The following is a 25,000-nucleotide window of genomic DNA, read 5'->3' as shown; positions in this document are numbered from 1 at the left end:
TGTGCCCTCTCCTGATTGGTCCTCTGCTCGGGCTGGAGCTCTGCCTGAGATGTGAGGGTTTTTATGAGCGCTCCTTGTTCCGCCTGCGTGCTGCAGCCGCCTGGTGTAAATTTCAATATTTCAGAGTGACTAAGTGGTGAGTTGCTAGGCGATGCAGCAGGGCAGCATGGGTAAGGGAGCGTGATGGGCAGCCTGTAGCTCACAGCGATCTGGAGGATACACACTCTGCTGCTGGCTGCCTGCCCGCTTTCCATTCATACTCTCTCTCCAACACACACTCACACAAGCAGACACACACTTACCAGACAAGAGCCACTCCCCCCTCCCCCTCCACTCCAGCCACACACACACACACACACACACACACACACGCTGCTACTGTGTACACACAAATACACACACACACACAGCAAACCAGCCTCTTCTCTTGATGAGGCTCCGCAGCACACAGATGCAGAGTGAGGAGGTCCTGATCTTAATTCACCAGACAGCAGAGCTCAACCTGCAGGTGACACTCATATTGATCCAACACTGGAATATCAATTGGTTAATGCCCAGGTTAGCAGGCGTATGAAAGGAGCGCTCCTCATCTTCACTCCTCCTGCTGTAACTCTTCACCACAGAGACGTTTCCTTTGGATGTTTACTTTGACTCATTTTCATCCATTTTCATCCACCTTTCCCGGCTCCATCAGAGGAGGCAGAGCCTTCACTCGCTCCGTGTGGAGGAGAGGCTCCATGTTGGAGGCTGAGCTAGGCCACGCCCCTTTCTATGGAGGCAACAGTGGCTCTAAGCTTATAATGAATGTTGTTGTTAAATACATTTGATCTCTGCTGCTCTGTTGATCTTTATAAACTCATTAATACAGCTCATGTCTGTTTCTATGGTGATGTCTCTTAATCAGGGCTTATTATTACTCTTTTGTAATATTAAAGTGTGTCTATGTTGAAGACTTTGTGCCTTTGTGTCTCTGAACAGAACTCAGTCAGGTTCTGCTGTGGAGGACGGGGAGGAGCCAGAGGACTTCCTGGGTGAGCTGACCCTCCACCCTGACCCCCTGACCCCAGAGGGACTCCAGTGCACCCTGGCTAACGCTGTGGAGGTGCACAGGGACTCGCAGCCAGGTGAGGAGGACTGATGGGGTTCTGATGGGTCTCAGAGTTAAACCAGTTTCTTCCAGTGTCTAAGTCGTCTTTAATGCCAAATAGTGGCTGCTCTGTCCCTGATGTATGCTTCATATTTCATCTCAACCGTTCTGCACTTTAGTCAGAGTGAGTCGTTTTTAAATGTCACTCTCCTTCACCGTCCATGCGTCTGTAATTTACAATACATTGGTCGGTGCTTGGAAGGATTGAACAGGTCCAGGAGTCAGCGTGCGTCTGGTCCGCCGTCTCTGACTGGCTGGCAGAAGAGTCGCATTGTGACATTTCCTCCTCTTCCTCTTCCGCTCCCACTGAGTGGCTTTGAGAGTGTGACACTGTGTGATTAGCGTTTGTCTAATCTGCAGCCGCGCTCTGCCAAATCTCAGGGCCTCACACTGGGCTTGACCCTGGTGATGAACAGCAGCGTTTGGTTGTTGGCGTCTTTCCACTGCTGGGGAGTCCAGACTGAGACTGAGCCGCTCATGCGTTCTGTGTTTGTTAAACTGGACCCAGTTCCTCTGCCGTACTCTTCCATTCTTATTTACAGTTAGAATCAGAGCCTCTGCTCGACCCAACCCGGCTTTGGGTGCAGTGGAAGTGGAAGCAGGCCTGCAGCTCTGTACTGGAACAGGGCCAGAACACTGTGATTGTGTGTGTGATTGTGTGTGTGTGTGTGTGTGTGTGTGTGTGTGTGTGTGCCCTGAGCCCTGCTGTTATCTCTGCTGTTGTGAAAGACTTCCTGATGCGCGGTGTCTCTTTTCTCCCCTCAGACTCTGAAAGGAGCAGCAGTAAAGACCCAGAGGAGGCCCTGGTGGACGAGGAGGCCATCCTGAGCGTCCTGGAGAGCAGCCAGAGCTTCCTCCCTCTGTCCCAGACCTCCAGCCACTCGGCCCAGTTAGGTACAGCAGAACTCTTTCACTTCATCTCGCTCACTAAGTCAGTCGATCCTCCTCCGCTCCTCGTTATCATGAAGGTGTTTCTACAGTGGAGGCCCTGTTTCTCCTTCTGGAGAGCTTTGAGAGTTTGATATCCAAATGAAATTTTCTTCACCTGGATCCTGGCGAGCAGAGAGGGAAAATGGCCCCGACAGCTTTTTATGAGCCGATACTGCAGAGGACATTAAAAATACATTTAGCCAAGGTCAAACAACACAAAGGTCTTTAAAACTATCAGCCGCTCTCATTTTAACGGCTTTAATTTGGTTCTGCCGCGTTGCCGTCAGCTGATTGATGCATCGTCTCCCGCCTCTCTGTCCGCCTGCAGACAGCGGCCAAGAACACGCTATTATCGACTTGCTGGCAGGCCTGCAGGACGACGGCTTCCTGGGCGGCCCCATGAGGCAGAGCTCCCAGCCACAGGCGCCGGGAGCCAGGAGCTACCACTGCAACAGTGACGAGGAAGAGGCCGGGCCAGAGCTGGACCAGGAAGAGGCCGAGCTCAGCACAGTGATGTCACAGAGATGGGACAGCGACGTCTCGCAGCGCTCGGCCCTGAAACGGTGTGTGTTATGATTGATGGTTTATACATGAGGGGAAACACGTGGGCTGGAGATCTGCTTACTTTCATAATAAAGGTATTTTACACTGTTGATGCCGTCGGTTCATCAGTCAAACCTGTGTGGCGTCGTGCTGGTATGAACTTCCTGTCTGCAGAGTTGACACACAATTCCACAATTATATGCACTCTTTAGTTTGTAATGTTAGTCTTTTATAACCCTAACATCTCTAAGTCAGAACTGATTCAGGTTCCTTTTTAAAGTCAGCATGATGAATTGGGGAGTTGTTGATGTGCTGATGTGTGAGTGAGCAGATGAAGGTCGTCTGCAGGGTCGTGCCTGTGCTTTGTCTAATCCGAGTCCATCCTGGTCTGTGCAGGTCCGGTGTGAAGGAGGCGGAGGACGGCCTCAGCGACGAGTCCTCTGACGACGACATGGAGTGGAGCGGGAACAGCTCTCTGTTCGCCAACCTGTCCATCCCTCAGCTGGACGGGGCTGCGGACGAGAGCAGCGGTGAGTCACTTCCTCTGAGGTTTAGATGTCAGGGCACAGATCTGATAACAGCTGCACCATAAAGGTTTGGATTAAGACCAACAACAACAACAACAACATGAGACCCATTCTGTCCAAATGTTCCTGTTCCACTTATTGAGTTTTGTCTTCTCCCCTCCTCAGACTCGTCGCTAACAGACAGCGGCTCCAGGACTCACTCGTCTGTCATCGTCAGTGAAAAGATGCTGGTGAAGAGGAATCCCTTCCCGGTGGAGACGGCCCACCTGGAGCCTCCGTCCTCGGCCCGACCCGCTCATGTGCTGGACGCGGAGCAGGCGGTGGAGAAGCACTTCCTCTCAAAGAGCAGCCAGGACAGCAACAGTGAATGTTCAACGGGGTTCAAGGTGAATAAAGAAATCCCCTACATCCCGCCGGTCAAACATCCCATCCCCTGCAAGACGGCCAACCACTCAGAGAAGTCTCCAGCCTGCGGGGACAAAGAGGACGTGCGACCCCTCTTCACCTACGACAAGAAGGCGTCTATGACTCTGGATGACGCGGACCTGGAAGGTTTTGGCTTTGGCAACGGGAAGGTCTCAAAGAGCAGAAAGAACTACGGCAGCATCAAGAATGTAGAAAAGAACTGTCTGTCCATTCTCCAGAACCACCGGACCTTCTCCCTGTGTTACTCAGAGCTGAGAAACTGCTCGGCTAAGACGGAGCTGGAAGTGAGCCAGGTGGACTGTAAGAGCCCCATCCTGAGGAACATCTCCTCAGCCTCCTCGCCCAGGGGGGAGGACGAGTTCCTCGACCCCCAGGAGGAGGAAATGGGCCAGCAAAGTGAGGAGGGCGATGTGGGCGAACTGAAGATCAGGTATGAGGACTATCAGGAGAATAAGACTGAGAGGACTATCGTGGCCCAGCAGGAGGCCCACTACAAGTTCTTCCCGAGCGTCATCCTCTCCAACTGCCTCAGCAGGAAGAAAGCCGGGCCCAAAAAGCTGCCCGAGCCCTGCAGCAAGCTGGAGCAGGTCCAGCCCCGCAGGTCCAGGCTGAAGCTCAGCAAGAAACTGGGGGGAGCAGCAGCACAGAGGAACAAGTGGGACATGGAGGAAAGCCCTAAATCTGACAGCCAGGTGGACTCTGGGTTGACCTCCATCCCACCCTCCTCTCCAAAGACTGCAGACACAGAGACGCCGGTACCAGAGGAGGAGCTGGTACCAGAGGACGAGCCGGTAATAGAGGAGGAGCCGATAACGGAGGGCGAGCCAGTTACAGAAGATGAGCCGTGGGAGGACACGCCAATTAATGAAGGTCCAATGACAGAGATGGAGCTGATAACTAAAGAGGAGCCAGTAGAGGAGGAGAGTCCAGTGACTGATCAGACAGAACCACTTGTAGAGGATCCTGCCCCCATGGACACCCCTGTCTCTCTCTGCTCTGAAGCCTCTTACGCCACAGTAGATGATAGTAGCCTGACTCCTCCAGATGAAGACCTCCCAGCTAAGCTCACCTGCACCGTGCCGTCCACGCTGCCCGGCAGTAAATACACCCTGAGAACCAAACGGAAGATGACCTATGAGAGCGACGACCCTGAGCACTCGGCCGCCGCTCGGTCCAAAAACTCTCTGCCAGTCAAAGACTGGCCGAAGGACGGGGGCGTGGCCAGCGGGCAGGAACCCAAGGGCCAGAAACGACGCAAGAAGGAACCTCCCATCATCATCAAGTACATTATCATCAACAGGTTCAAAGGGCAGAAGAACATGTTGGTGAAAATGGCTAAAGTGAACGTGAAGGAGCAGTCGGTGGACCTGACGCCACAGAAGATGGAACAGTACCAGAAGCTGGCCCCGCTCAAGGACTTCTGGCCCAAAGTGCCCGAGTCCTCTGCAGTCAAGTTCCCCATCACGGAGCCAAAGGCCAAGAAACAAACCAAACAAACCAAACACCCCAAACGAAAGGCAAAATTCGGCTCCACCAATAAGAAAGCAGCTGGGAACCCCGCCAAACCTCAAGTCAGACAAGTGGAGAGGGTCAAGAGGGCCAAAGGTTCTCAAAGAGCTCCGTACCTCCCGTCTCTGCCCCCCCCTGGACCGTCCTACTGTGAGCTAGCAGGTGATCATGACTCAGAGTACGCTGACGTGATGGTTGAGCTCGGCTATCTGTCTGACAGATCCCCGAGTCCGACCAGATCAACACCGCCGCGCTGCTGGTCCCCCAGTGACCCTCTAATGGACTCCAGCTCCTCAGAGCAGCTGATGGATCCACTCAGTGACCCGTGTCTGGGCTCCGCTCTTCACACTGCAGCGTCTTCAACCAAAGGAGCACAAAGTAAATGTCAAAATGTTAAACTTAAGAAAGCCACAGACAATAAGAGAAGACGAAACAAGGCTGCGGCGCCTCTGGTGGAAGACGAGGCCACTAAAGGGAGACCCAGACGGAGAAAGAAGCCGGACGTAGCTGTGAACAGCTCTGCAACCGCGGCAAAACCCAGAAGGTCTCGCAAAAAGAAGGATGAGGAACCCAAAAGCCATTTGTCAAGTAAAGACAGCTCTCAGCTCCTCTTCTCAGAGGATGAACCGCCTCCTCCTGACAATTCTTTACAAGAGTTCCCTCCATTCCAGCAGCCAGGCGGTTCGGACGCCGGCAGCCGCTGCAGCTCCCAGCCCGGGTCCACACCAGACTCTGAGTCAGAGGCTGTTAAACCAAAGGTGGAGGACTTTGAGACTTCAATCATGGAGGTCAACCAAAGCTTTTCAACTCCAGTTCAGGTGCAGCAGCAAGGTTGTCAGACTACTGTGGTAAAGCTGGAGGCGTCACAAGAGAGCACAGCTGCTCAGGTAACTCCCAAAGCTGGACCCTTCATGGAACACTCCCCACACTCAGGCCCCAAGAACGGTGAGATCCCTGTTCTGTCTGAGACCCCCTCTGGCCTGGCTGTCCTGAAGCATCTGCTCCAGAGGAGGAAGCAGGAGCAGGCCCTTCCTCTGCAACAGGTGGGGACAGACAACCACGCCGCTGCCATGGCTCAGGCCGCTGCGCTGCTGGACCCCAATACTAAACCTGCTAAATCCAGAAGAGCTTCTTCAGCCGCACCTCGCAAACCCCGAGCCCCGAGATCCACAGCCACCAAGGACAAGAAGCCCAGGAGCAGGAAGGGCAACGTGAGCAGCACTCAGCCCAATCTCCCCGTGAAGGAGGAGACCAACATGTCAGACGACAGCCCCGTCTTCCTGTCCGACCCCGGTCTGGACAGTTGTAATTTCATAGAGGACAGTTTGTCCCCGGAGCTCCCTCACAACTATACCTTTGATATCAACTCCATTGATCAGACCCAGTTCTCCAACCCGTACTCCAGCAGCCAGTTCGTCCTGACTGATAAGAACTTACCAGTGAAGTTCCTGAGTGACGTCACCCAGGACGCCGTCCCTGCCCTGGACCGGCTGTGTGGATCTGGAGAGGAGCTCCAGAGAGGCTCAGACTGGCACAGAGCGGGTCCTCTCAGTCCGGACCTCTTCGACAGGCCTCAGAACGGGGAGTTTGTTTCAGATCACCTCACGTCCTTTGAACCTGAGAAGACGAAGGGTAAAGCCTATAACCTCAGCCCCTTCCAGGACTTCCACTGTGAGAGGAAGGAGCTGCTGTACTCTGCCCTCGACCCCATCATACCTCTGCCTTTACGCTCCGCATCCTTCGCCGACCACGAAGGCTCGCCAACGGGGGACCCTCTGGAGGGCGTCGACGGACAGACGTCCACCACGCCTAGTAGTTCTCCACGATCCATCAACTCGTTGTCCATGGTGAGGACGGGCCAGATGCGAGGAGCTGCGGGAGGAGCCCACATCCTCAAGCCCCTCATGTCTCCTCCTAGCCGAGAGGAGATCCTGAGCACTCTGCTGGACCTGGAGATGTCTGAGTCCACGTTCCAGGAGCCCTTCTGCAGCGACCCTGCTGACGCTCCAGGGAAGCCCATGTGAGACTGTGTTCAGTGTTACTGTTACACTCAGTGTGCACACGTGTCAGAGTGAGGTTATAAATGGATTCATTGATGATCTTATTTCTTTATTTCAGGGAAGTCGGTGGGCGAAAGCTGACGGTGGGGACGAGGCTGGCGAAGGAGCTGGCAGAGTTCAATGGAGAGCTGTCCTTAGAGGGCCTGCGTTTCTGGAGGACGGCTTTCGCAGCCATGACCCACACATCCACCACCATCACCTGGTCCTCCTACGCTCAGGGAGCAGAGGCCGGCAGAGAGCAGGCCGAGCTCCAGGCGTCCTCATCCTGCGACAAGAAGGTCACCCTCCTCCCCTGCAGGAACCCGCCCAGCCGAGAGCGCGTGCAGCTGTGGTTAGAGGCCAGGAAACAGTACGAGAGTTTGCAGAAAGGGAGGAGAGCCGCTGAGCTGCTGACCAAGGCCAGGGCGGGGCTGCCTGTGGACGAGCAAGCGACGCCGAAGGCCGAGCCGTGCGGGCGACCCCCCAGGACTCAAAGGAGTCGGAAACGCATCCTGTCGTTAATCGTATCGCCCACCAGCAACGCAGACTGTGGGACTCATCTCACCGAGGAGAGTCTGGTGTCAGAGGTCAGTGCTGTGGAAGCTGAGCAGGAAGATGAAGGCAAAGACGGCGATGATGATGATGATGAGGACCACAACAAATCCAGCTTGTCCCCAGAGCTGCTACCACGGCAACTGTTCTGTCAGCCCGGCCCCTCAGGGCCACAGAGGCAGAGTGAAGTCTCTCCAGAGCGGCCGTCAGCCAGGCTGTGTGTGTCCCCAGAGGGGCCGGGGGAAGATCTGAGCCCCTCTCCTCTCCAGGTCAGCGCAGAGTGGAGGACCAGCCCCCGCCTCCCTCAGACCACTCCCTTTCTGAGGAGGCGGCGGAGGGATAAGGAGGAGCTGGAGCCGGTGTGCAGCACGCCCATATGTGAGGGTGAGGAGACAGCAGCTCTGATCAGTCTGACACACGCAGAATTATTTATACTCCTTCTGGAAAATCAGCAAGTAATCTGAGTTCTCAAACCTTCTTGGGGCCGTTCTGTGTTTAACCCCCTGCAGACAGGTGTGTTAACGTGTTCTGCTTCTCTTCTTCTGCCTTTATTTCTGCTCCAGATCGTGGAGCGACTCAGAGGTGCCAGCAGAGGAGGAGCCAGGTGGAGCCGCTGAGGAGAGTGTTACTGAGCACACAGATGAAGGTGAGAGCTCGTCTCACTCTCTGTGTGTGTGTGTGTGTGTGTGTGTGTGTGTGTGTGTGTCCATTCAGCTCCCATCACCAAGACTCACATCAGATACCTGACACGCCTTCATTCATCAACACAACCTACAGCTGTGGAGAACACAAATATAAGAGAATTGAAATGAAAACCTCTTGGTCAGTTGTGTAGTGGTTGATCTGATTGCTCATCCAGATCTTCTGTGTGTTTCCACAGAACCAGTTTGCTGCTCTGAACGCACCAAAGAAGGAGACGTCTCAGATTGAAGGTCCCAGCATCAGCAACACGTACGGCTTCAGAGTCAGCATGCAGAACCTGCAGGAGGCCAAAGCTCTGCACGAGGTGAGACACACACACTGTGTCACGCACGCAGACACACACACACACACACACACACACACACACACGCACAGACACATGCACACGCACACGCACACACGCACAGACACACACACAGGGTGTGATTCATGACAGATTCAATCCCTCTGAATGAATGTGCCTGACCCCTGCTCTTCTTCTGCCGTGCACAGGTGCAGTTCCTCACCTTGATGGGTCTGGAGCTCCACGCACGCACCAGACGGGACCTGGAGCCCGACCCGGAGTTTGACCCCATATGTGCCTTATTCTACTTCCTCACCTCCGACACTCCCCTGCCTAACTCGGACAGCATGCAGCTGACCGGGGCCATCGTGGTGAACAGAGACCAGGAAGCTTGTAACCAAGGTGACGGGTCACTGCAACAGAACAAAGACACAAATCCAGTTAATGTCATGGAGTTTGTGTTTTCCAGTCTTAGAAATCATTTGTACAATGATCACACTGCTGTCGTGTGTGTGTTCCCCAGGTCCCAGAGGAACAGCGCCCCTGCTGGTCAGGTCAGGTGTGTCAGGCTTACAGGTGACCTATGCCAGTGATGAGAAGCAGCTGTTCCAGGAGCTGGTTACTGTCATGAGGAGGTGTGTGTCCTCCTCCTCGTCCACCAGGTCTGAGGTCTCTGATTGGACCCTAATGGATCCATGTTGTCACGTGTGTGTGTGTGTGTTGTAGGTTTGACCCGGACATGCTGGTGGGCTATGAGGTCCAGATGCGGTCGTGGGGTTACCTGCTGCAGAGAGCCGCCGCCCTCAGAGTGGACCTGTGCCAGCAGCTGTCACGAGTACCAGGTGAGCAGCTCCGGCTCAGAGGACCCACGGGCTTCAGTCCTGAGCTGTGATTGGCTGACAGACGCCTCAGTCATGTGGCGCTCGTAGCCAATCGCGTGGCGTCTTCAACACGCAACAGTCACTTGGTAATCTCATCATCTGGTGCTGCGCGGCACGTCTGAGCTCGCTGCTCCTCTGCCAGCAGTAAATCCTCCTGATGGCTGAATGTGAACTTCTTCCTCCTAAACGAGGCTGCGGCACACGGAGACAAATCCATAAATCCATGCAGTCGCCTCTTAGTGCACACGAGACACGTGCAGAGGTCTGCAGTGTGACTATCCCTCTGTGTGTGTGTGTGTGTGTGTGTGTGTGTGTGTGTGTGTCTGTGTGAACAAAGTTTGCCTCTTGTTTGTGTTTCTCTGTTATACCTGTTAGTGTGTGTGAATGGATGTGTGTGTTTTGGTGTCTCGGCTGTGTGCACAGGCTGAATGGAGAGCCCTCCTCATCCTCCTCCTCTTCCTCTTCCTCTTCCTCCCCCCCCCCTCCAGTCTCTAATGGGCCGTCTGCTCTCTGTTTGTCCTCAGGTGACTCCAGAGCGAATCGTTTCTCTGCAGACAGAGACGAGTACGGAGCCGACACCATGACAGAGATCAACGTCATCGGTCGCATAATCCTCAATCTGTGGAGGGTGATGAAGACTGAGGTGGGTGTCCCGGTGCGACCTCAGCCCCCCTCCCACTCCCCCTCCCACCCACCCACTCAGCCCCTCCCATCAGGGCTCAGGGTTATGCTGCTGACCTACTTTCCTCTCTCAGTCGTTCCCATGTTTTCCCTCTCCCATCACATTCTGTCTCTTCCTCTCTGAGGGGGGGGGGGTGATCAACACATCATTAGATAACCATCATCATCATCATCATCATCAGTATTTGATCAGATTTGGTGTCAAACACAGAGAGATGTAAACAGATGATTAAGGGGACTTCCTGCTCAGACTGTCCACTGAGAGGCGCTGTAGAGATGGAAAAATGGAAGGGGGGTAGTTGGTGTCCTTACCCAGAGATAGAGCTTACAGAGACGCAGTGGTGTAGCCAGAGCTGCAGGTCTGCTCTCCTCTGGTCCAGGCTGCCAGAATCCAGCAGAACCGCCCCAGTAAAGGTCAAAGGTCACAAACACCTCAAGGACACTTCCTGTAACCTTGTCTTCTTCAGCATTGACCCCTCCTCACTGTCCTGATGTAACCGTGGTAACCATGATGTCATGTTTGACCCACAGGTGACGCTGAACAACTACAGCTTTGAGAACGTGGCGTTCCACGTGCTGCACCAGCGTTTCCCCCTGTACAGCGCCCGCACGCTCTCAGACTGGTTCGACCACAACAGCGACCTCTACAGGTCAGAGCTCAAACTACAGCTGCTCTTCATGACAACAATACCTGTGTGCCGCTTCAGCTGTGTGGTTTTAGTCAAGAGACTTTATTTGTTTTATTCTTTATTTATTCATGTATTTGTATTCTGTCCTCTTCCTTCCTCTCCTCTCCTCCTCTCCTTTCTCCTCTCTCCTCCTCTCCTTTCCTCTCAGGTGGAAGATGGTTGATCACTATGTGAGTCGTGTGCGTGGCACCATGCAGCTCCTGCAGCAGCAGGACATCGTGGGCAGAACCAGTGAGCTGGCCCGAGTGTTTGGGATCCAGTTCTACCACGTTCTGACCCGAGGATCACAGGTACCAGCTCCCTGAGGACACATCAGGCTTACTGACCTCTGACCTCTCTCTCATTACTGTGGTATAATTGAGTTCTCATGTAAACGCGCTGACTGACCTTCCTGCTCTTCCTCCTCCTCTTCCTCCTCTTCCTCCTCTGGTCCCCTCAGTACCGGGTGGAGTCCATGATGCTCCGTGTGGCCAAACCTCTGAACTACATCCCTGTGACGCCCAGCGTGCAGCAGCGCGCCCAGCAGAGAGCGCCGCAGTGCATCCCTCTGGTGATGGAGCCAGAGTCACGCTTCTACAGCAACTCTGTGGTCGTGCTGGACTTCCAGTCGCTCTATCCCTCCATCGTCATCGCCTACAACTACTGCTACTCTACCTGCCTGGGACACGTGGAGGGCCTGGGAACGTAAGACAACCACACACACACACACACACACACACACACACACACACACACGCCTTCACTCTCTCAACCTGGTTGTGTGTTTCAGGTCTGATGAGTTTAAGTTTGGCTGCACCTCCCTCCGTGTTCCTCCTGACCTCCTCCATCAGCTCAGGAACCACGTCACCGTGTCGCCCAACGGCGTCGCCTTCGTCAAGGTACTGTGACCTTTGACCTGGAAACAGACTCGAACCAAACGAGTGCTTCAGTGTTGTTGTGTGTCTGAGTGGAGTCCTGACCCTGGACTCAGTCTGTCCCTCAGACTGGAGGCTGACCCGTCTCTCTGTCTCTCCTGTCTCATGTTGACCCGTCTCTCTCTCCTGCCTCATGCTGACCCGTCTCTCCTCCCTGTGTCTCCCTGTCCAGCCGGCGGTGCGTACAGGCGTCCTTCCCAGCATGCTTCAGGAGATCCTCAACACGCGCTTCATGGTGAAGCAGTCGATGAAGACGTACAAGCAGGACAAGGCGCTGACCAAGCTGCTGGACGCGCGGCAGTTCGCCCTCAAGCTCATCGCCAACGTCACCTTCGGATACGCCGCCGCAAACTACTCAGGACGCATGCCCAGCGTGGAGGTGAGAGGGCAGCAGCGCCTCCTACGGGTCAGGCAGAGTCAGAGGGTGCAGTGTGAACGTCCCACAGGAGAAACCGGTCCCTGAATGCATCCTTTGACCCAAACGTAAACACGGTGTCTCTGTCCCGTCCAGGTGGGAGACAGCATCGTCCACAAAGCCAGGGAGACGCTGGAGAGAGCCATCAAGCTGGTCAACGACACCAGGAAGTGGGGAGCCCGGGTGGTGTACGGAGACACGGACAGGTACGAGGCCGGGGCGCAGCAGAGGGGGGGGCAGTGTGACGCCCTGGTGCTGTGCATTGTGGGTAATGTCTCTTCCTGTCTGGCAGCATGTTCGTGCTGCTGAAGGGAGCCACCAAAGAGCAGGCCTTCAAGATCGGACAGGAGATCGCTGAGGCGGTGACGGCAACCAACCCAAAGCCCGTCAAGCTGAAGTTTGAGAAGGTAGGACGCAACACACACACACACACACACACACACACACACACACACACACACACATACACTTACACCGTCACACACACTCTCATAGCAGCTGCAGGTTTGCATGCATTGTGTGTAAATTTGTGTAGATAATCAGTTTTTAAATCCAAACATTGATGTTCTGTGTGTGTGTGCCTGTGTGTGTGTGTGTGTGTGTGTGTCTGCCTGCCTGTTTGTGTGCCTGTGTGTGTGCCTGTGTGTGTGTGCGTGTGTGTGTGTGTGTATGTGTGTGTGTGTGTGTGTGTCTGCATGTGTCTGCGTGTGTTTGTGTGTGTGTGTGTGCGTGTCTGCATGTGTGTGTGTGTCTGCGTGTGTGTGTGTGTGTGTCCTCAGGTGTACCTGCCCTGCATCCTGCAGACTAAGAAGCGTTATGTGGGCTACATGTATGAGAGTCTGGAGCAGAAGGAGCCGGTGTTTGATGCCAAAGGGATCGAGACGGTTCGCCGCGATGGATGCCCTGCTGTTTCCAAGGTAACAGGCAAACCATACACACCCCCCCCCCCCCCCCTCCTTTTCCCGCTTGTTTCTGTGCGGCGTTCACCAATGGCAGCCTCTCCAGGTCCCTCCTGCTCTGGTCCAGGTGTGGGTCACAGGTCCAGGTCTCAGACGTGACGGTGTGTTCATGTGTCCCTCAGATTCTGGAGCGCTCCATCAAGCTTCTGTTTGAGACCCGGGACATCAGCCAGGTGAAGCAGTTTGTGCAGCGTCAGTGTGTGAAGGTTCTGGACGGGCGAGGCAGCATGCAGGACCTGACCTTCGCCAAGGAGTACAGGGGCAGCGGGTCGTACCGGCCCGGGGCCTGCGTCCCTGCTCTGGAGCTCACCAGGTGTGTGTGTGTGTGTGTGTGTGTGTGTGTGTGTGTGTGTGTGTGTGTGTGTGTGTGTGTGTGTGTGTGTGTGTGTGTGTGTGTGTGTGTGTGTGTGTGTGTGTGTGTGTGTGTGTCAGACAGGCCGTCCCCCTGTCTGCCTCACTTACAGTACACTGTGTGAATCCAATTACTCCTTCCTCTTCCTCACGCCGCTCGCTGTCTGCTCTTACAGTACCTGAGTCTGTTGCTTAGCAACGCAGCTCTTAATGAGAGGGAAAACTCTGATTTCTGAGGCGAGAGAGAGAAATATTCCTCCTCATTCATGAGCGACGCCAACGCTTCTTCTGTCCATTTATCATCCAGAGTCAGAACAAAGGACGAGCAGCGTTAACCCTTTACATGCTGCTCAGGTCATGTCTGTACGCTTACACGCATGTCAACATGTAGAGACAGTCTGTCCTTTATTTACATCTGCATGAAGCTCAGAGACCAACAGACAACAGAACAGAGACTGAGGGGACAGGAGACTGAGGGGACAGGACACTGAGGGGACAGGAGACTGAGGGGACAGGACACTGAGGGGACGGGAGACTGAGGGGACGGGACACTGAGGGGACGGGACACTGAGGGGACGGGAGACTGAGGGGACAGGACACTGAGGGGACGGGACACTGAGGGGACGGGAGACTGAGGGGACGGGACACTGAGGGGACGGGACACTGAGGGGACGGGAGACTGAGGGGACGGGACACTGAGGGGACGGGACACTGAGGGGACGGGAGACTGAGGGGACGGGAGACTGAGGGGACGGGACACTGAGGGGACGGGACACTGAGGGGACGGGAGACTGAGGGGACGGGACACTGAGGGGACAGGAGACTGAGGGGACAGGACACTGAGGGGACAGGAGACTGAGGGGACAGGAGACTGACACACTGACACACCAACAAACCCTTTGTGCTTCTGTCTTTGACTCCGCCCCCTCAGGCGTATGATGGCCCATGACCGGCGCCTGGAGCCCCGTGTGGGCGAGCGTGTGCCGTACGTGGTCGTGTACGGGACGCCGGGCGTGCCGCTCATCCAGCTGGTGCGTCGGCCCATGGAGCTGCTGCAGGACGCCAGCCTGCGGCTCAACGCCACATACTACATCACCAAGCAGATCCTGCCGCCGCTGGCTCGCATCTTCCAGCTGATCGGCGTGGACGTGTTCACCTGGTACCAGGAGCTGCCCAGGGTGAGGCGCTAAGCATTGTGGGAGAAAGACCCAGCAGATAATCACACATGTTTATTATCATGTTTCATATCAGCGTCTCTAAAGACTGAAGGGAGGAACAGAACAGGAAGGAAGATTTCAAAATAAAATGTCATAACCAAAATGTGCAAAAAGACAAAATATTTCAATATTAAATCAATAAAATGAATAAATAACAATCATATAATAAAAAAGCTCTATAATGTTTTGAAGGCTGAAACCTAAAGGAAGCAGCAGAGAGACTGATCACTTAACAATCAGAGATCAATCAGCTGATCAGATGTTTAGAGCAGCGAGAACAAAGGAGGAAGAGCAGGAGTCTGCACTTCCTGCAGAGAATCCAGTGAGACGTCTTTGTGTCAACACTGAGCTCTGCAGAGAGCGGGCGCCCCCTGCTGGCCCAGAGGCAGAACCCATCAGAACCCATCAGAACCCATCAGAACAGAGAGAGAGGACACTTCCTGTCAGGGAATAACAAGTTGATTTTATTGATCAGTAAGGGTGGATCAATATTCCAGCATGAATAAACATGAGAGTATTTAACAGTGATCTACTCTGACAACAAAGAGGTTTGTATTTCCTGTACACTGATCTAATCCTGGTCCTGGTTCTGGTCTGCAGGTCCAGAAGGCGTCGTGCTCGGCGGCGGGGGACGAGGCGGGCAGGAAGGGGACGATCTCTCAGTACTTCACCACGCTGCACTGCCCCGTGTGTGACGAGCTCACCCAGCTGGGCGTCTGCGCCCGCTGCCGCTCTGAGCCTCAGAGGGTCGCCGTCACGCTGCACCAGGACCTGAGGCAGTGGGAGAGCCAGCAGGAGCAGCTGCTGAAGGTGAGCCGATCACAGCCACACAGGAAGTCACATTGAGCCCCACAGAGTCATGTTGAGTCTCAGTGCGTGTCTGAGCAGTGAGTCTGTGGCGGTCGGTCAGTCGCCTCCACGTGTTTCCTGTTTGAGGAGTCGCCTCATGCTGCTGAGTCTGACTGACTGCATTCATCTGAGCTTAGTGTCTGTATGTTGTGTTGCCATGGCGATCAGCTGTTCTGATCCAGCAGCTCACCCGGCCGTCTGTCCTGTCTCGTGGCGTCTGACGCTTGTGTTTCCTGTTTGCAGATCTGTAGGAACTGCAGCGGCACGGCGGAGCGTCTCGTCCCCTGTGTGTCCCTGGACTGTCCCGTCCTCTACAAGCTGTCCCGGGTCAACCGGCAGCTCTCCAAGGCGCCCTACCTCCGACAGCTGCTGGAGCAGTTCTGACCCCCGACGCTCTGGTTTGGTGCTACTTCCTGTTTGTTTCCTTCACTCTCATGGTGTTTGGATCGAATCCCGCCGGGTTTTCTTTTTGTCTCGATCGTTGTTTTAGTTTTTTTGGTGCTAAGAGTATTTCTCTGCCTCGGCTGTCTGGACTTCCTGCTCGTGTTCGTCAGTCAGCTGCTGAAGGAGCTGAGGGACTTCCTGTCAGACGACCCGCCCGGTCTGGCGCTGTAGCAGACGAGTCTGAAGCTCATGGCGTCACATGGACTCATCATGGACTCTTCTTCTCTCAGCTGCTCCTGTAAATAGCTCCTCACAGCGCCGCCTACAGGCCGGCTGTGCGTCTGCCCGCCTCTCTTCTGTTCTGGATCCTGTTTGGTTCTGAACTCAAACTGATCCGTTTGTTTGGGACTGTTGCAATAACTGTGTTTGATAAATTATGTCATGGAGAGTTTTATTATTTCATTCTACGCTCAAAACTTCAACAAATCATGTAAAGACCCACACGCACGCACACACACACTCACACACACACGCACACACACACTCACACACTCACACACACACACGCACACACACGCACACACACACACACAGCGGTGTGTTTGTATAAATGTACAAATAAGGATAATGAAGGAGGAGTCTGTTCTTTGTTTTTAATGACATCGTGTGGGCGGAGCTTTGAGATTGATATAATAAAAAGTCACTGTATTCAAATCTTTCAGGGATTGACTTATTATTGATGCCAGAAATCAATAGATTGATCACATCTACGTCACTACAGTGCAAAATAAAATTAAAATCACACTAAATCCGTCTGAGGTCCTTCAGTGCACACGCTCAGAGACGTGTGGATCAGAGCCAGGCACAGGCCGCTCCAGTGTTTAGTCACGTCCCGTCTGCCTCTCAGTCTCTCTTCACTCGGTCCAGAGAGAGCAGCAGCAGTTTGCGTTGAGGCGAGTCTCCAATCAGGGAGCCGTTGTCTGAGAAGGCGGCTCCCCCTGCTGGCACCACCGGGGCGCTGCAGGGGGCAGCAGGGCCGCCCGTCAGGCCCGAGGCATCCGGCGCCTTGCCGGGTGAGTTCATGAGAGCGGCAGCATCGTCCATCTCTATGACCTCAAAGTCTGCGTCGTTCCACTGATCTGCTTCGTTCTCCTCCTCCTCCTCTTCCTCGTTGGCTCCTGAATCCAGCAGCGCCTGGCGGTATTCGCTGTCGTCGGCGTCGGCTCGGCCCCTGACCCGAGGTTTCTTCCCCGGACCGCCGGGGGCGGAGGCCAGCTTGAACATCACAGGGAAGAGGATGGAGGTGAAGGTGGCGGTGGTCAGGGACAAGTACATGAGCAGCGGCTGATCCTCAACCTCCCCCAGCAGGAAGCCCAACACGGCAGGAAGCACCATCTCGCCCAGCGCCGCGCCCACCACAAAGGTGGCCGCCATGCGGCCGGTCACCGTGGTGTACTGCTCCGCCCAGGAGATGCCGCTGGGGAATATGGCGGCCATGGAGGCTCCGTACAGGCCGGTGCAGAGCCACAGGACGGCGTTCACCCGGCTGAAGAGGCAGAGGAGCAGCGAGGACACGGTGGAGCCGATCAGGCTCAGCAGGATCAACGTGCCCGGGTACATGCACGCCGCAAAGAAGATGGCCAGGCCGCGGCACGCGGCGAACGTTCCCCAGAACAGAGAGTTCAGCCCGGCCGCCTCATGCTTGTCCATGTGGGCGAAGTCCTTAGCGAAGGTGAAGATGAAGGAGCCGTACGCCACCTCGGCGCCCACGTAGGCGAAGAAGAAGAAGAACAGCAGGACCACCAGAGCCGTGTGGTTTGTTGCTACGAGGGGCTTCCCTGAGGAGGCGCGGCCCGGGTCACGTGACAGGCTGCTGTAGCCAAAGGACAGGAGGAAGAAGAGGATGGAGATGAGGAGGACGAAGAAGCTGATCACGACGTAGATCCACATGAATTCCAGAGAGCCGCAGGAGCTGTGGACGTAGCGGCCGATGGCGTGAGCGAAGGAGGCAGAGGTCACGTGGTCGGTGGTGGTAGGCGGCGTGCTGTTGGTCGGAGGCGCGACGCTGCTGCAGTTCACCTCAGGGCCGAAGAGAAGCTTGACGATGATCGGAGACGCAAACGCTCCGGCGGCGAAGCTGAAGTGGAGCGCCTGCATGTGAGGGCCGCCCTGATCGCCCCACGTGTTCAGGATGAGGACGTTACCGCCTGTGACACACACACACACACACACACACACACGGTTAGCAGGTTACACACTCTTTCCTGTCTGTCTTTGTTGTGATGTAATGTGATGATGTCACTGTTGACGGAGATCCACAGATCAGACGTTTGGTGAAGTTTGATCTTTCTGACACGTTATGGTTTGAGTGTGAGTGAAGTTACCTGTGTCCAGCGTTCCCATGGAGACGCCGATGCTGGACATGAGGGCGGTGAGCAGCAGCGCCTGCTTGCAGAACGGGATGGCACACAACCCGAAGGCCGTGACCAGCATGGAGAAACCTGAGGGGAGCCCCAGTGGTTACACAAGGAACTGCATCAACACACACAACCTCAGCTCATACCTCCACCAGGGCTGAACAAGACCAGACAAAGTATCTGCCATAAAGTCATCAATCATATTTTATGCGATGGAGGATGAACCTGAACATCAACGCCATAATGTGGAGCTCCTCCCACTTTTGTATCTCTTACAGTTTGGTCATCACATGTCCAAGTTGCAACTTTGATTTGACATGGTTTGAATGTGTTGCCCTGGTAACGGCTGTATGTTTACCCAGCAGGAGGAGCGGATTCATGCAGTCGAAGAGAATTCCTCCTAAGAGGGAACCGCCGATGTACCCGGCAGAGCGACCCACGAAGATGTAGGAGATGGTGCTGATGTTCTGCTTCACGTTGGCAGCCAGATCCCCAAAGGTCGGGCCGATGACTGAGAAGCTCATCCCCTAGCAAACAGGAAGTGACACAACCACATTGACCATTCTTATAATCTGTGAAAATCATTACACTCTCTCTCTCTCTCTCTCTCTCTCTCTCTCTCTCTCTCTCTCTCTCTCTCTCTCTCTCTCTCTCTCTCTCTCTCTCTCTCTCTCTCTCTCTCTCTCTCTCTCTCTCTCTCTCTCTCTCTCATGGTTTTTTACAGATTGAGCTCTGTAATCTGATATGGATCCTCTGGTTGTCGAGCGAGTTTTGCCACTATGCAAATCTGGTCTGGTGAGGATGGAGGATGCCTCACAGTCACACACACACACACACACACACACACACACACACACACACACACACACACACACACACACACACACACACACACACACACACAGAGTTGGACAGCTCATATCTTGGGTTAGAAAAAGAATAAAAGCTGGAAATGCTATGTCATAATAATGTATCCTATCCTATGGTTCTATGGTTCTGGGGTTCTGGGGTTCTGGGGTGTGATGTGGTTGAATTTGTCCCATTTGAGAGAGAGCATTTCTCTCTGTTGAATTCATATATTTGTAAATCTGACTTTGAAGGAGTCGGCGCCTCCCCAGACACAAACCTCACAGCACGGCACTGAAGAGCTTAGAATGTAATGCACAATAACAGGAGAGCTATGTTTATACATGGCACCAGGCCCAGTTTGTTATAAAACACAATTTTATACAATATATACAGTAGGGGTCCCTGCTCCATCTCTCCATCAGTTTGGGAGTCCTTGGTCTGAAAAAGACCCCTGCTGTAATGTGACAGTAAAGTGTGATAACAATGTAATAACATTGTAACGTGACAGTAAAGTGTAATAACATTGTAACATGAGGTGATGTGACAGTGTAACAACAATGGAATGATACATTTGTGACCAACTTTTTCTAGAAAGTACGGTGCCAGAACACCATCAATCATCTCCGTGCATGTAGTCCTGTGCATTATAAAGTGAGTGGAGTGAGAGGAAGCAGCTCTACATGCTCTATATGAGCTCACAGTGTTCAGCAGAGCTAACGCCATGCTGGCTTCAGCTTTTCTGCAGAGTCATTTTTTTGGTTATCTAATAAATGTCAGCTTGATTTGGGTGAAAGTGTTCTAAGAGGAGGTTTCTGAGTTGTCGTGTGTTTGTTTAACATCACTAAGTTTGGCCTCACATTACAGACAGCCTGGGGATCAACCACAACACACAACACACAACACACAACACAAAGTCTATTAGAGGCTACAGCCGGACTGGGTTAACCTGTAAGACAGCAACATTATAAAGAGGTTCTATCTTACTCTAACCTTTAAGCTCAGTCTGTAGATCGCACTGTTCTTCATTCATTTGCATGTGCAGGTGTGTGCAGGTGTGTGTGCAGGTGCTCCATGCTCACCAAGCCCAGGAAGGACGCACACAGCGCCAGCGTGATCATCCAGCGGCCGCAGGCTCCGTGGCAGCAGCCCCCCGCCGCGCCTCCGACCACCTCCACGCCGGCGTCGCATCCCGTCCTCGCCGTCCTCTTGGCGATCTTGAGCGCGCTCTTCAGCCCCCGGCCGCCGTCCTTCCTCTGGTCGAACAGCGTGTCTTCCTCCTGCTCGTCGTTATCTTCGTCCTCCTCCTCCACGCTGGCGAAGCGGACGTGTTTCTTCTTCGCTCCGGTGTCCGACATGACGGCACCTGGGTTATTCTGAGCTCCAGCTGCTAATGACGGCGATGCTGCGCTGCTGCCGGTCGCACACACACGCACACACACACACGCACACACATACGGATCTATTTCAGTAGATCCCAGCGTTTGTTCTGCTTCCGCCTTGAAAACCGGGAACGATCCGTCGATTATAGGGAAAGCGACGTCGCACTGAGTGACAGCGCATATGTCAACAGGCTCGGCGGCTCAAAGATCGTGTGTGCGTGTGCGTGCGGGTGTGTGCGGGTGTGTGCGAGGAGGAGGGCTCACTATGTGTGTGTGCGTGCGTGCGTGCGTGCGTGCGTGTGTGTCGGCTCTCTTTTTCTATCAGCTTTATTTAAACAACAACACGTCACGTTCATCTCAAACACAGAATTCTCCGCCAAAGACAAACATTGATGTTTATGTTGCCTCCACAGATCAAACCTTTATAAAGACTTTATAATCTGACTGATTTACATTTAAAACCTTGTAATAGAAACCTGAGAAATCGATATGTAATTATGGACATGAACGGAAATTAATAATGCGTCGTGGATCTGCGGCTGACGAATGAAGCTCCTCTCTGAAAACTCGCCACATCCGGGTCCCTGTGATCCGGGTCCTGATCCAGGGCAGTGTCACGTGTTGACGCCTGGTTGCATCGTCCTTAGTGTCTGCCGCCATCTAGTGGTGGTTTGGTGTAAATACAGCACCAGCGGCCTGAATGCGGCCTGAAAATAACTTCAACCTCTGAGAGACAGAAGAAGTTCAGACTTTTACAAGAGAGAGGTCAAAGAGAAATAAAGAGAAACTCGTTGAAAATTTAAACGTCTTCCTTTACTGTTTTAAAAGGCAGAATCCTGTTTGTGGTCATTACATACACACGTACATACCTTGCATATGTTGTACTTTGCTGATAGCAGATAGCAAACATTCAGATCATACATGAACAAAAATATATATTTAAGTAGAAAACAAGGATAAAGCATGAAGTTTATGAATATCAATGACATGCAAGAACAAAGGGGCGGAGAAACGAGAAAGAAAGGAGAGAAATGAAGCTTTGAGTGGCGGCCATGTTTTCACTCAGCTGCTCAGGATGAAGCCAGATGTTGAATTAGATGTGAGAATAAAAACAGCTGCACAAAACCTTCAAATTAAAGCGTCGCACAAACAATGGCACATTTTACAAAACAAGGTTTCTTTGGACGTAGCAGAACGTTTCAGGCTCCTGGTATAAACGGGAGAAACTCCTGAAACATCCTAGATCAATAAGTACATTGAGTAGGTAAAGATAATCAATACTATAATTCTGTGTGTGGCAAAGAGGTTTGAAATCTCAGAGGTAAAAATCATTACATCATTCCTGAAGGCGCTCAGTGGTGAACAGACGGATTCATGATTGACTGAAAACAACAGAATCAGACAGAATCCTATAGAATCTATAGGTGGAACAAAGAGAGAGGTGAAGTCTTACAGCCACTAAACTGATTTTAAGAAGAAAAAAGTAGAAATGGTTGGACACTCAGGTCGTAATGTTACACAAATAAATGGACCAAATTTTAAGAAAAGTCAATTTAAGAGAATAAAACTGTGATGTTTGCTGGGTTGAATCTTTTCTGGAAATATTCTGACTTAATTGTCATAATATTTCCATTTTTATTCTTTTTTTTAAAACTATTTCTCTGTATTCTTCCTAACACCACAAAGACGTGACAGACAGACGAGCTCCTCCTTTCTTTTCTTTCTTTTCTTTCTTTCTTTCTTTCTTTAAGACCTCACAGTTTTATTGCGTCACCATGATTAAACTGAAACACATTCTGTCATCTGCTCCTTCCTCTCCATCCATCTTTGAAATAACAACTTTGGGGGGCGTGAGCAAGTGAGTGTCGCCATGACGACGAGGCAGGCGACGCGTTTGATCCCCTGATTGTGTCGACGCCCCGTTGCTAACGGTGACAGAGATCCATCGCAAAGCGGTGCGGGATGTAAATCAGGCCCCTCCCCCTGGCTTTGATTGGTCAAAGCTCAATCATGTGATGTTTGGATTCATTAATCACACGTCTGAGACGCTTCAGCACACAGAGCCTGAACGCAGCATCGCCTCTTCCTGTGACGCAGACTGACTTTGTTTCATTTGGTCTGAAGTCTGCACCACGTTACTACGGCTACAGAATAAATACAATATGGAAACATGAAACACAGAGGAGCCAGAGGAGCCAGAGGAGCCAGAGGAGCCAGAGGAGGTGAACGCTGAGTGAAGCATTAACTGAGCGATGTGATGAACATGTGACCTGTGGGGGTTTGGACTGATGAAGTCACTTCAGACTGAAACACTGAGGCGTGTTTCAGTCTGAAGGTCATCTAATGGGGACGGATGAAGGTTAAAGGTTAAAGGTCATTCTCTTTGTGCTGTTGAGTCGTCAGATAAATGAATCTGTTTGGGTTAGAGTTAGAGTTAGGTTGGTTTGGTTGATTTGGAGACATTTGGTTATGAAGGAACAACAAAGCAAACAGAGCGTGATGAGCGTCCACACAGAGCTGCAGGGACACGAGCAGGACGCCGCTGAGGGATCATCAGATCACTGCAGCTTCCTGTCCTGAGCCGCCAAACTCAAACGTGATGGCGGGCCAAACTTCACAGAGGACGCTCTGCGGCGTGGGTCCAGAGGTCTGAGGTCAAACAGAGCAACATGGGAGCACCGCACCACCTACATGACAGAAGTAGAGAAATCCTGCGAGCACGCAGACTTCATACGTCCGTGCTGGATTCACACGCTGACGAGGGCGACGCACGCAGAGCTGAGATCAACCGGCTCCTTCTCTGAGATGCTTCCTATATCTCCCATTCATCCTCTAGATTTCATACATTTCTATTATGGAATGGGAATCTAAAGACTTCCTGTCTGACGTGCCGGCGCCCGGTCCACATGTGAGTCCAGCACAGAGTCGTGTGTCTGCACACGTGTGTGTCTGCGTCTGCACACGTGTGTGTGTCTGCACACGTCACACCAATCACACGCTTCATGATGGATCAGGGTGAGAAAGTAAATAAGGCATGTGGGATGAGACATTGTGCTTAAAGTCGCTCTATGGAAGCGCCTGAGCACCGCTGAGGCGCTCTGCATAGAGCATCCCAGAGCTTCAGGGCTAATAGGCGTCAGCTCACAAGCCCAGAGCATCCAGCACTTCCCTGAAGTCATCAATCAGCTTCACACTACAGAGTGGAGTGTGAATCTATATGAATCATTCAGACGGGTAGGACTCTGTGGTTTCCATGGGGATCTGTAGGAGATAATTGTTGTGTTTGCGTGCAGGTGTGGCCGCTGCAGCGCCTCTCCTGCAGCGCCTCCTGCAGCGCCTCTCCTGCAGCGCCTCCTGCAGCGCCTCCTGCAGCGCCTCCTGCTGGTGGCTCCAGAGCCCAGCTGAGCCTGAGCACCAATCAATGAGGGGGGAATGAGGGGGGGGGGGGTCGTTAGAAAGAAGTCCTGAAGCTTCAGAGGTCCAGATGTGTGTGTGTGTGTGTGTGTGTGTGTGTGTGTGTGTGTGTGTGTGTGTGTGTGTTGCTCAGCAGTGCCCCCTGCAGGCTTCACACCACAGCTGCTTTAGCTCTAAACGTTCTAATGCATAGTTCTTCAGATCCCACTCAAGTTCACCTGCGTGTGTGTGACATGTTTCATCGCTTTGGCATGTTTCATGTTTCATCTTCCTCCTCCTCCTCCTGAAGGCCGTCAGTCGGTACAATCACTTTCACTCATTCACACTTTGAAGTCCTGCAGCTCAGTTTGAGTCCAGCAGGGGGCGCTCACAGGACCGATTCGCCAGATTTGGCGGGCGCGTCGGCCAGGGCCTTGTCGCCGGCGATCATCTTCTGAGTGACTTCCTGCTCCTTGCCTAGCTCCGCCTCCTTCTCCCTCTTCTTGCGCCGCCCCTCCACCCAGGGGATCAGACACAGCACGGCTCCGCCCACAATGGGAGGGATGCCTGCCAGGTAGAACGCCACGTCGTAGCTCCCCAGACGGTCCCTCAGGTAGCCTGCAGGACACACACACACACACACACACACACACACACTGTCACAATGCTGCTGGATAAGAGTCTCACTGCCCAAACTTAAAGGTTTGAGCTGTAGAAGAAGAAACAACCACATGGATCCATCAGAGACCTGCAGACCTGAAGAGGAGAAGAACATCTACACTCTGAGACTTACAGAGGAACACACACACACACGCACACGCACACACACATGCGCACACACGCGTACACACACACAAGAACACACGCACACACACACACACACACACACACACACACACACACACACACTTTACCTTCTGATGTTTGTTTGTGTTTATATTTGTTTGTTCTATGTTTCTTCTGG

General features: G+C 53.1%; 3 protein-coding genes across 4 annotated transcripts in view; 1 reads left to right on the top strand and 2 right to left on the bottom strand.

The window, feature by feature from the left end:
• The window catches only part of rev3l (REV3 like, DNA directed polymerase zeta catalytic subunit), a 44,646-nt gene extending 20,396 nt beyond the window's left edge, over positions 1 to 24,250 (top strand). Inside the window, exons 9-32 of one of the 2 annotated variants that reach the window (XM_076167964.1) lie at positions 979 to 1,124; positions 1,913 to 2,041; positions 2,406 to 2,640; positions 3,017 to 3,150; positions 3,313 to 7,102; positions 7,201 to 8,057; positions 8,237 to 8,319; positions 8,554 to 8,679; positions 8,868 to 9,060; positions 9,182 to 9,293; positions 9,385 to 9,500; positions 10,064 to 10,182; positions 10,752 to 10,870; positions 11,058 to 11,199; positions 11,349 to 11,593; positions 11,679 to 11,787; positions 11,996 to 12,202; positions 12,335 to 12,444; positions 12,531 to 12,645; positions 13,018 to 13,155; positions 13,320 to 13,510; positions 14,480 to 14,726; positions 15,366 to 15,575; positions 15,858 to 16,520. In XM_076167964.1, the coding sequence (XP_076024079.1) occupies positions 979 to 1,124; positions 1,913 to 2,041; positions 2,406 to 2,640; positions 3,017 to 3,150; positions 3,313 to 7,102; positions 7,201 to 8,057; positions 8,237 to 8,319; positions 8,554 to 8,679; positions 8,868 to 9,060; positions 9,182 to 9,293; positions 9,385 to 9,500; positions 10,064 to 10,182; positions 10,752 to 10,870; positions 11,058 to 11,199; positions 11,349 to 11,593; positions 11,679 to 11,787; positions 11,996 to 12,202; positions 12,335 to 12,444; positions 12,531 to 12,645; positions 13,018 to 13,155; positions 13,320 to 13,510; positions 14,480 to 14,726; positions 15,366 to 15,575; positions 15,858 to 15,998 (8,014 nt within the window). In that variant the 3' untranslated portion in view covers positions 15,999 to 16,520. Of the gene's footprint in view, positions 1 to 978; positions 1,125 to 1,912; positions 2,042 to 2,405; positions 2,641 to 3,016; positions 3,151 to 3,312; positions 7,103 to 7,200; positions 8,058 to 8,236; positions 8,320 to 8,553; positions 8,680 to 8,867; positions 9,061 to 9,181; positions 9,294 to 9,384; positions 9,501 to 10,063; positions 10,183 to 10,751; positions 10,871 to 11,057; positions 11,200 to 11,348; positions 11,594 to 11,678; positions 11,788 to 11,995; positions 12,203 to 12,334; positions 12,445 to 12,530; positions 12,646 to 13,017; positions 13,156 to 13,319; positions 13,563 to 14,479; positions 14,727 to 15,365; positions 15,576 to 15,857; positions 16,521 to 24,193 lie in introns of those variants that run through there. The other variant, XM_076167965.1, reaches the window with a different exon arrangement.
• slc60a2b (solute carrier family 60 member 2b) lies at positions 16,638 to 20,864 on the bottom strand. The gene is made up of 4 exons (XM_076167966.1): positions 20,344 to 20,864; positions 18,774 to 18,942; positions 18,383 to 18,499; positions 16,638 to 18,205 (listed from the first exon to the last, which is right to left on the bottom strand). Exons 1-4 carry the CDS (start codon positions 20,617 to 20,619, stop codon positions 16,902 to 16,904), a joined length of 1,866 nt encoding a protein of 621 aa, XP_076024081.1. The 5' UTR covers positions 20,620 to 20,864; the 3' UTR covers positions 16,638 to 16,901.
• slc16a10 (solute carrier family 16 member 10) overlaps positions 21,435 to 25,000 on the bottom strand; it is an 8,560-nt gene continuing 4,994 nt past the window's right edge. Inside the window, exon 5 of the mRNA XM_076167967.1 lies at positions 21,435 to 24,654. Coding sequence (XP_076024082.1) covers positions 24,425 to 24,654 — 230 coding nt within the window. The 3' untranslated portion in view covers positions 21,435 to 24,424. The remainder of the gene's footprint in view (positions 24,655 to 25,000) is intronic.

Source organism: Genypterus blacodes, unplaced genomic scaffold (assembly GCF_046128005.1).
Source record: "Genypterus blacodes isolate CSIRO-AG114 ecotype Tasmania unplaced genomic scaffold, CSIRO-AGI_Gbla_v1 ptg000183l_1, whole genome shotgun sequence".
Lineage (NCBI taxonomy): Eukaryota > Metazoa > Chordata > Actinopteri > Ophidiiformes > Ophidiidae > Genypterus > Genypterus blacodes.
Note: the sequence above shows the minus strand (reverse complement) of the source record. Positions and strands in the feature narration are given on the sequence as shown.

Bases quoted from the DNA above. Each gene is read 5' to 3' on its own strand.
- slc60a2b (XM_076167966.1), bottom strand. From the start codon at position 20,619: ATGTCGGACACCGGAGCGAAGAAGAAACACGTCCGCTTCGCCAGCGTG. The intron at 18,943-20,343 runs GTGAGCATGGAG...CCTGTTTGCTAG, and splicing joins GTGCGTCCTTCCTGGGCTTG to GGGATGAGCTTCTCAGTCAT. The intron at 18,206-18,382 runs GTAACTTCACTC...TGTGTGTCACAG, and splicing joins CATGGGAACGCTGGACACAG to GCGGTAACGTCCTCATCCTG.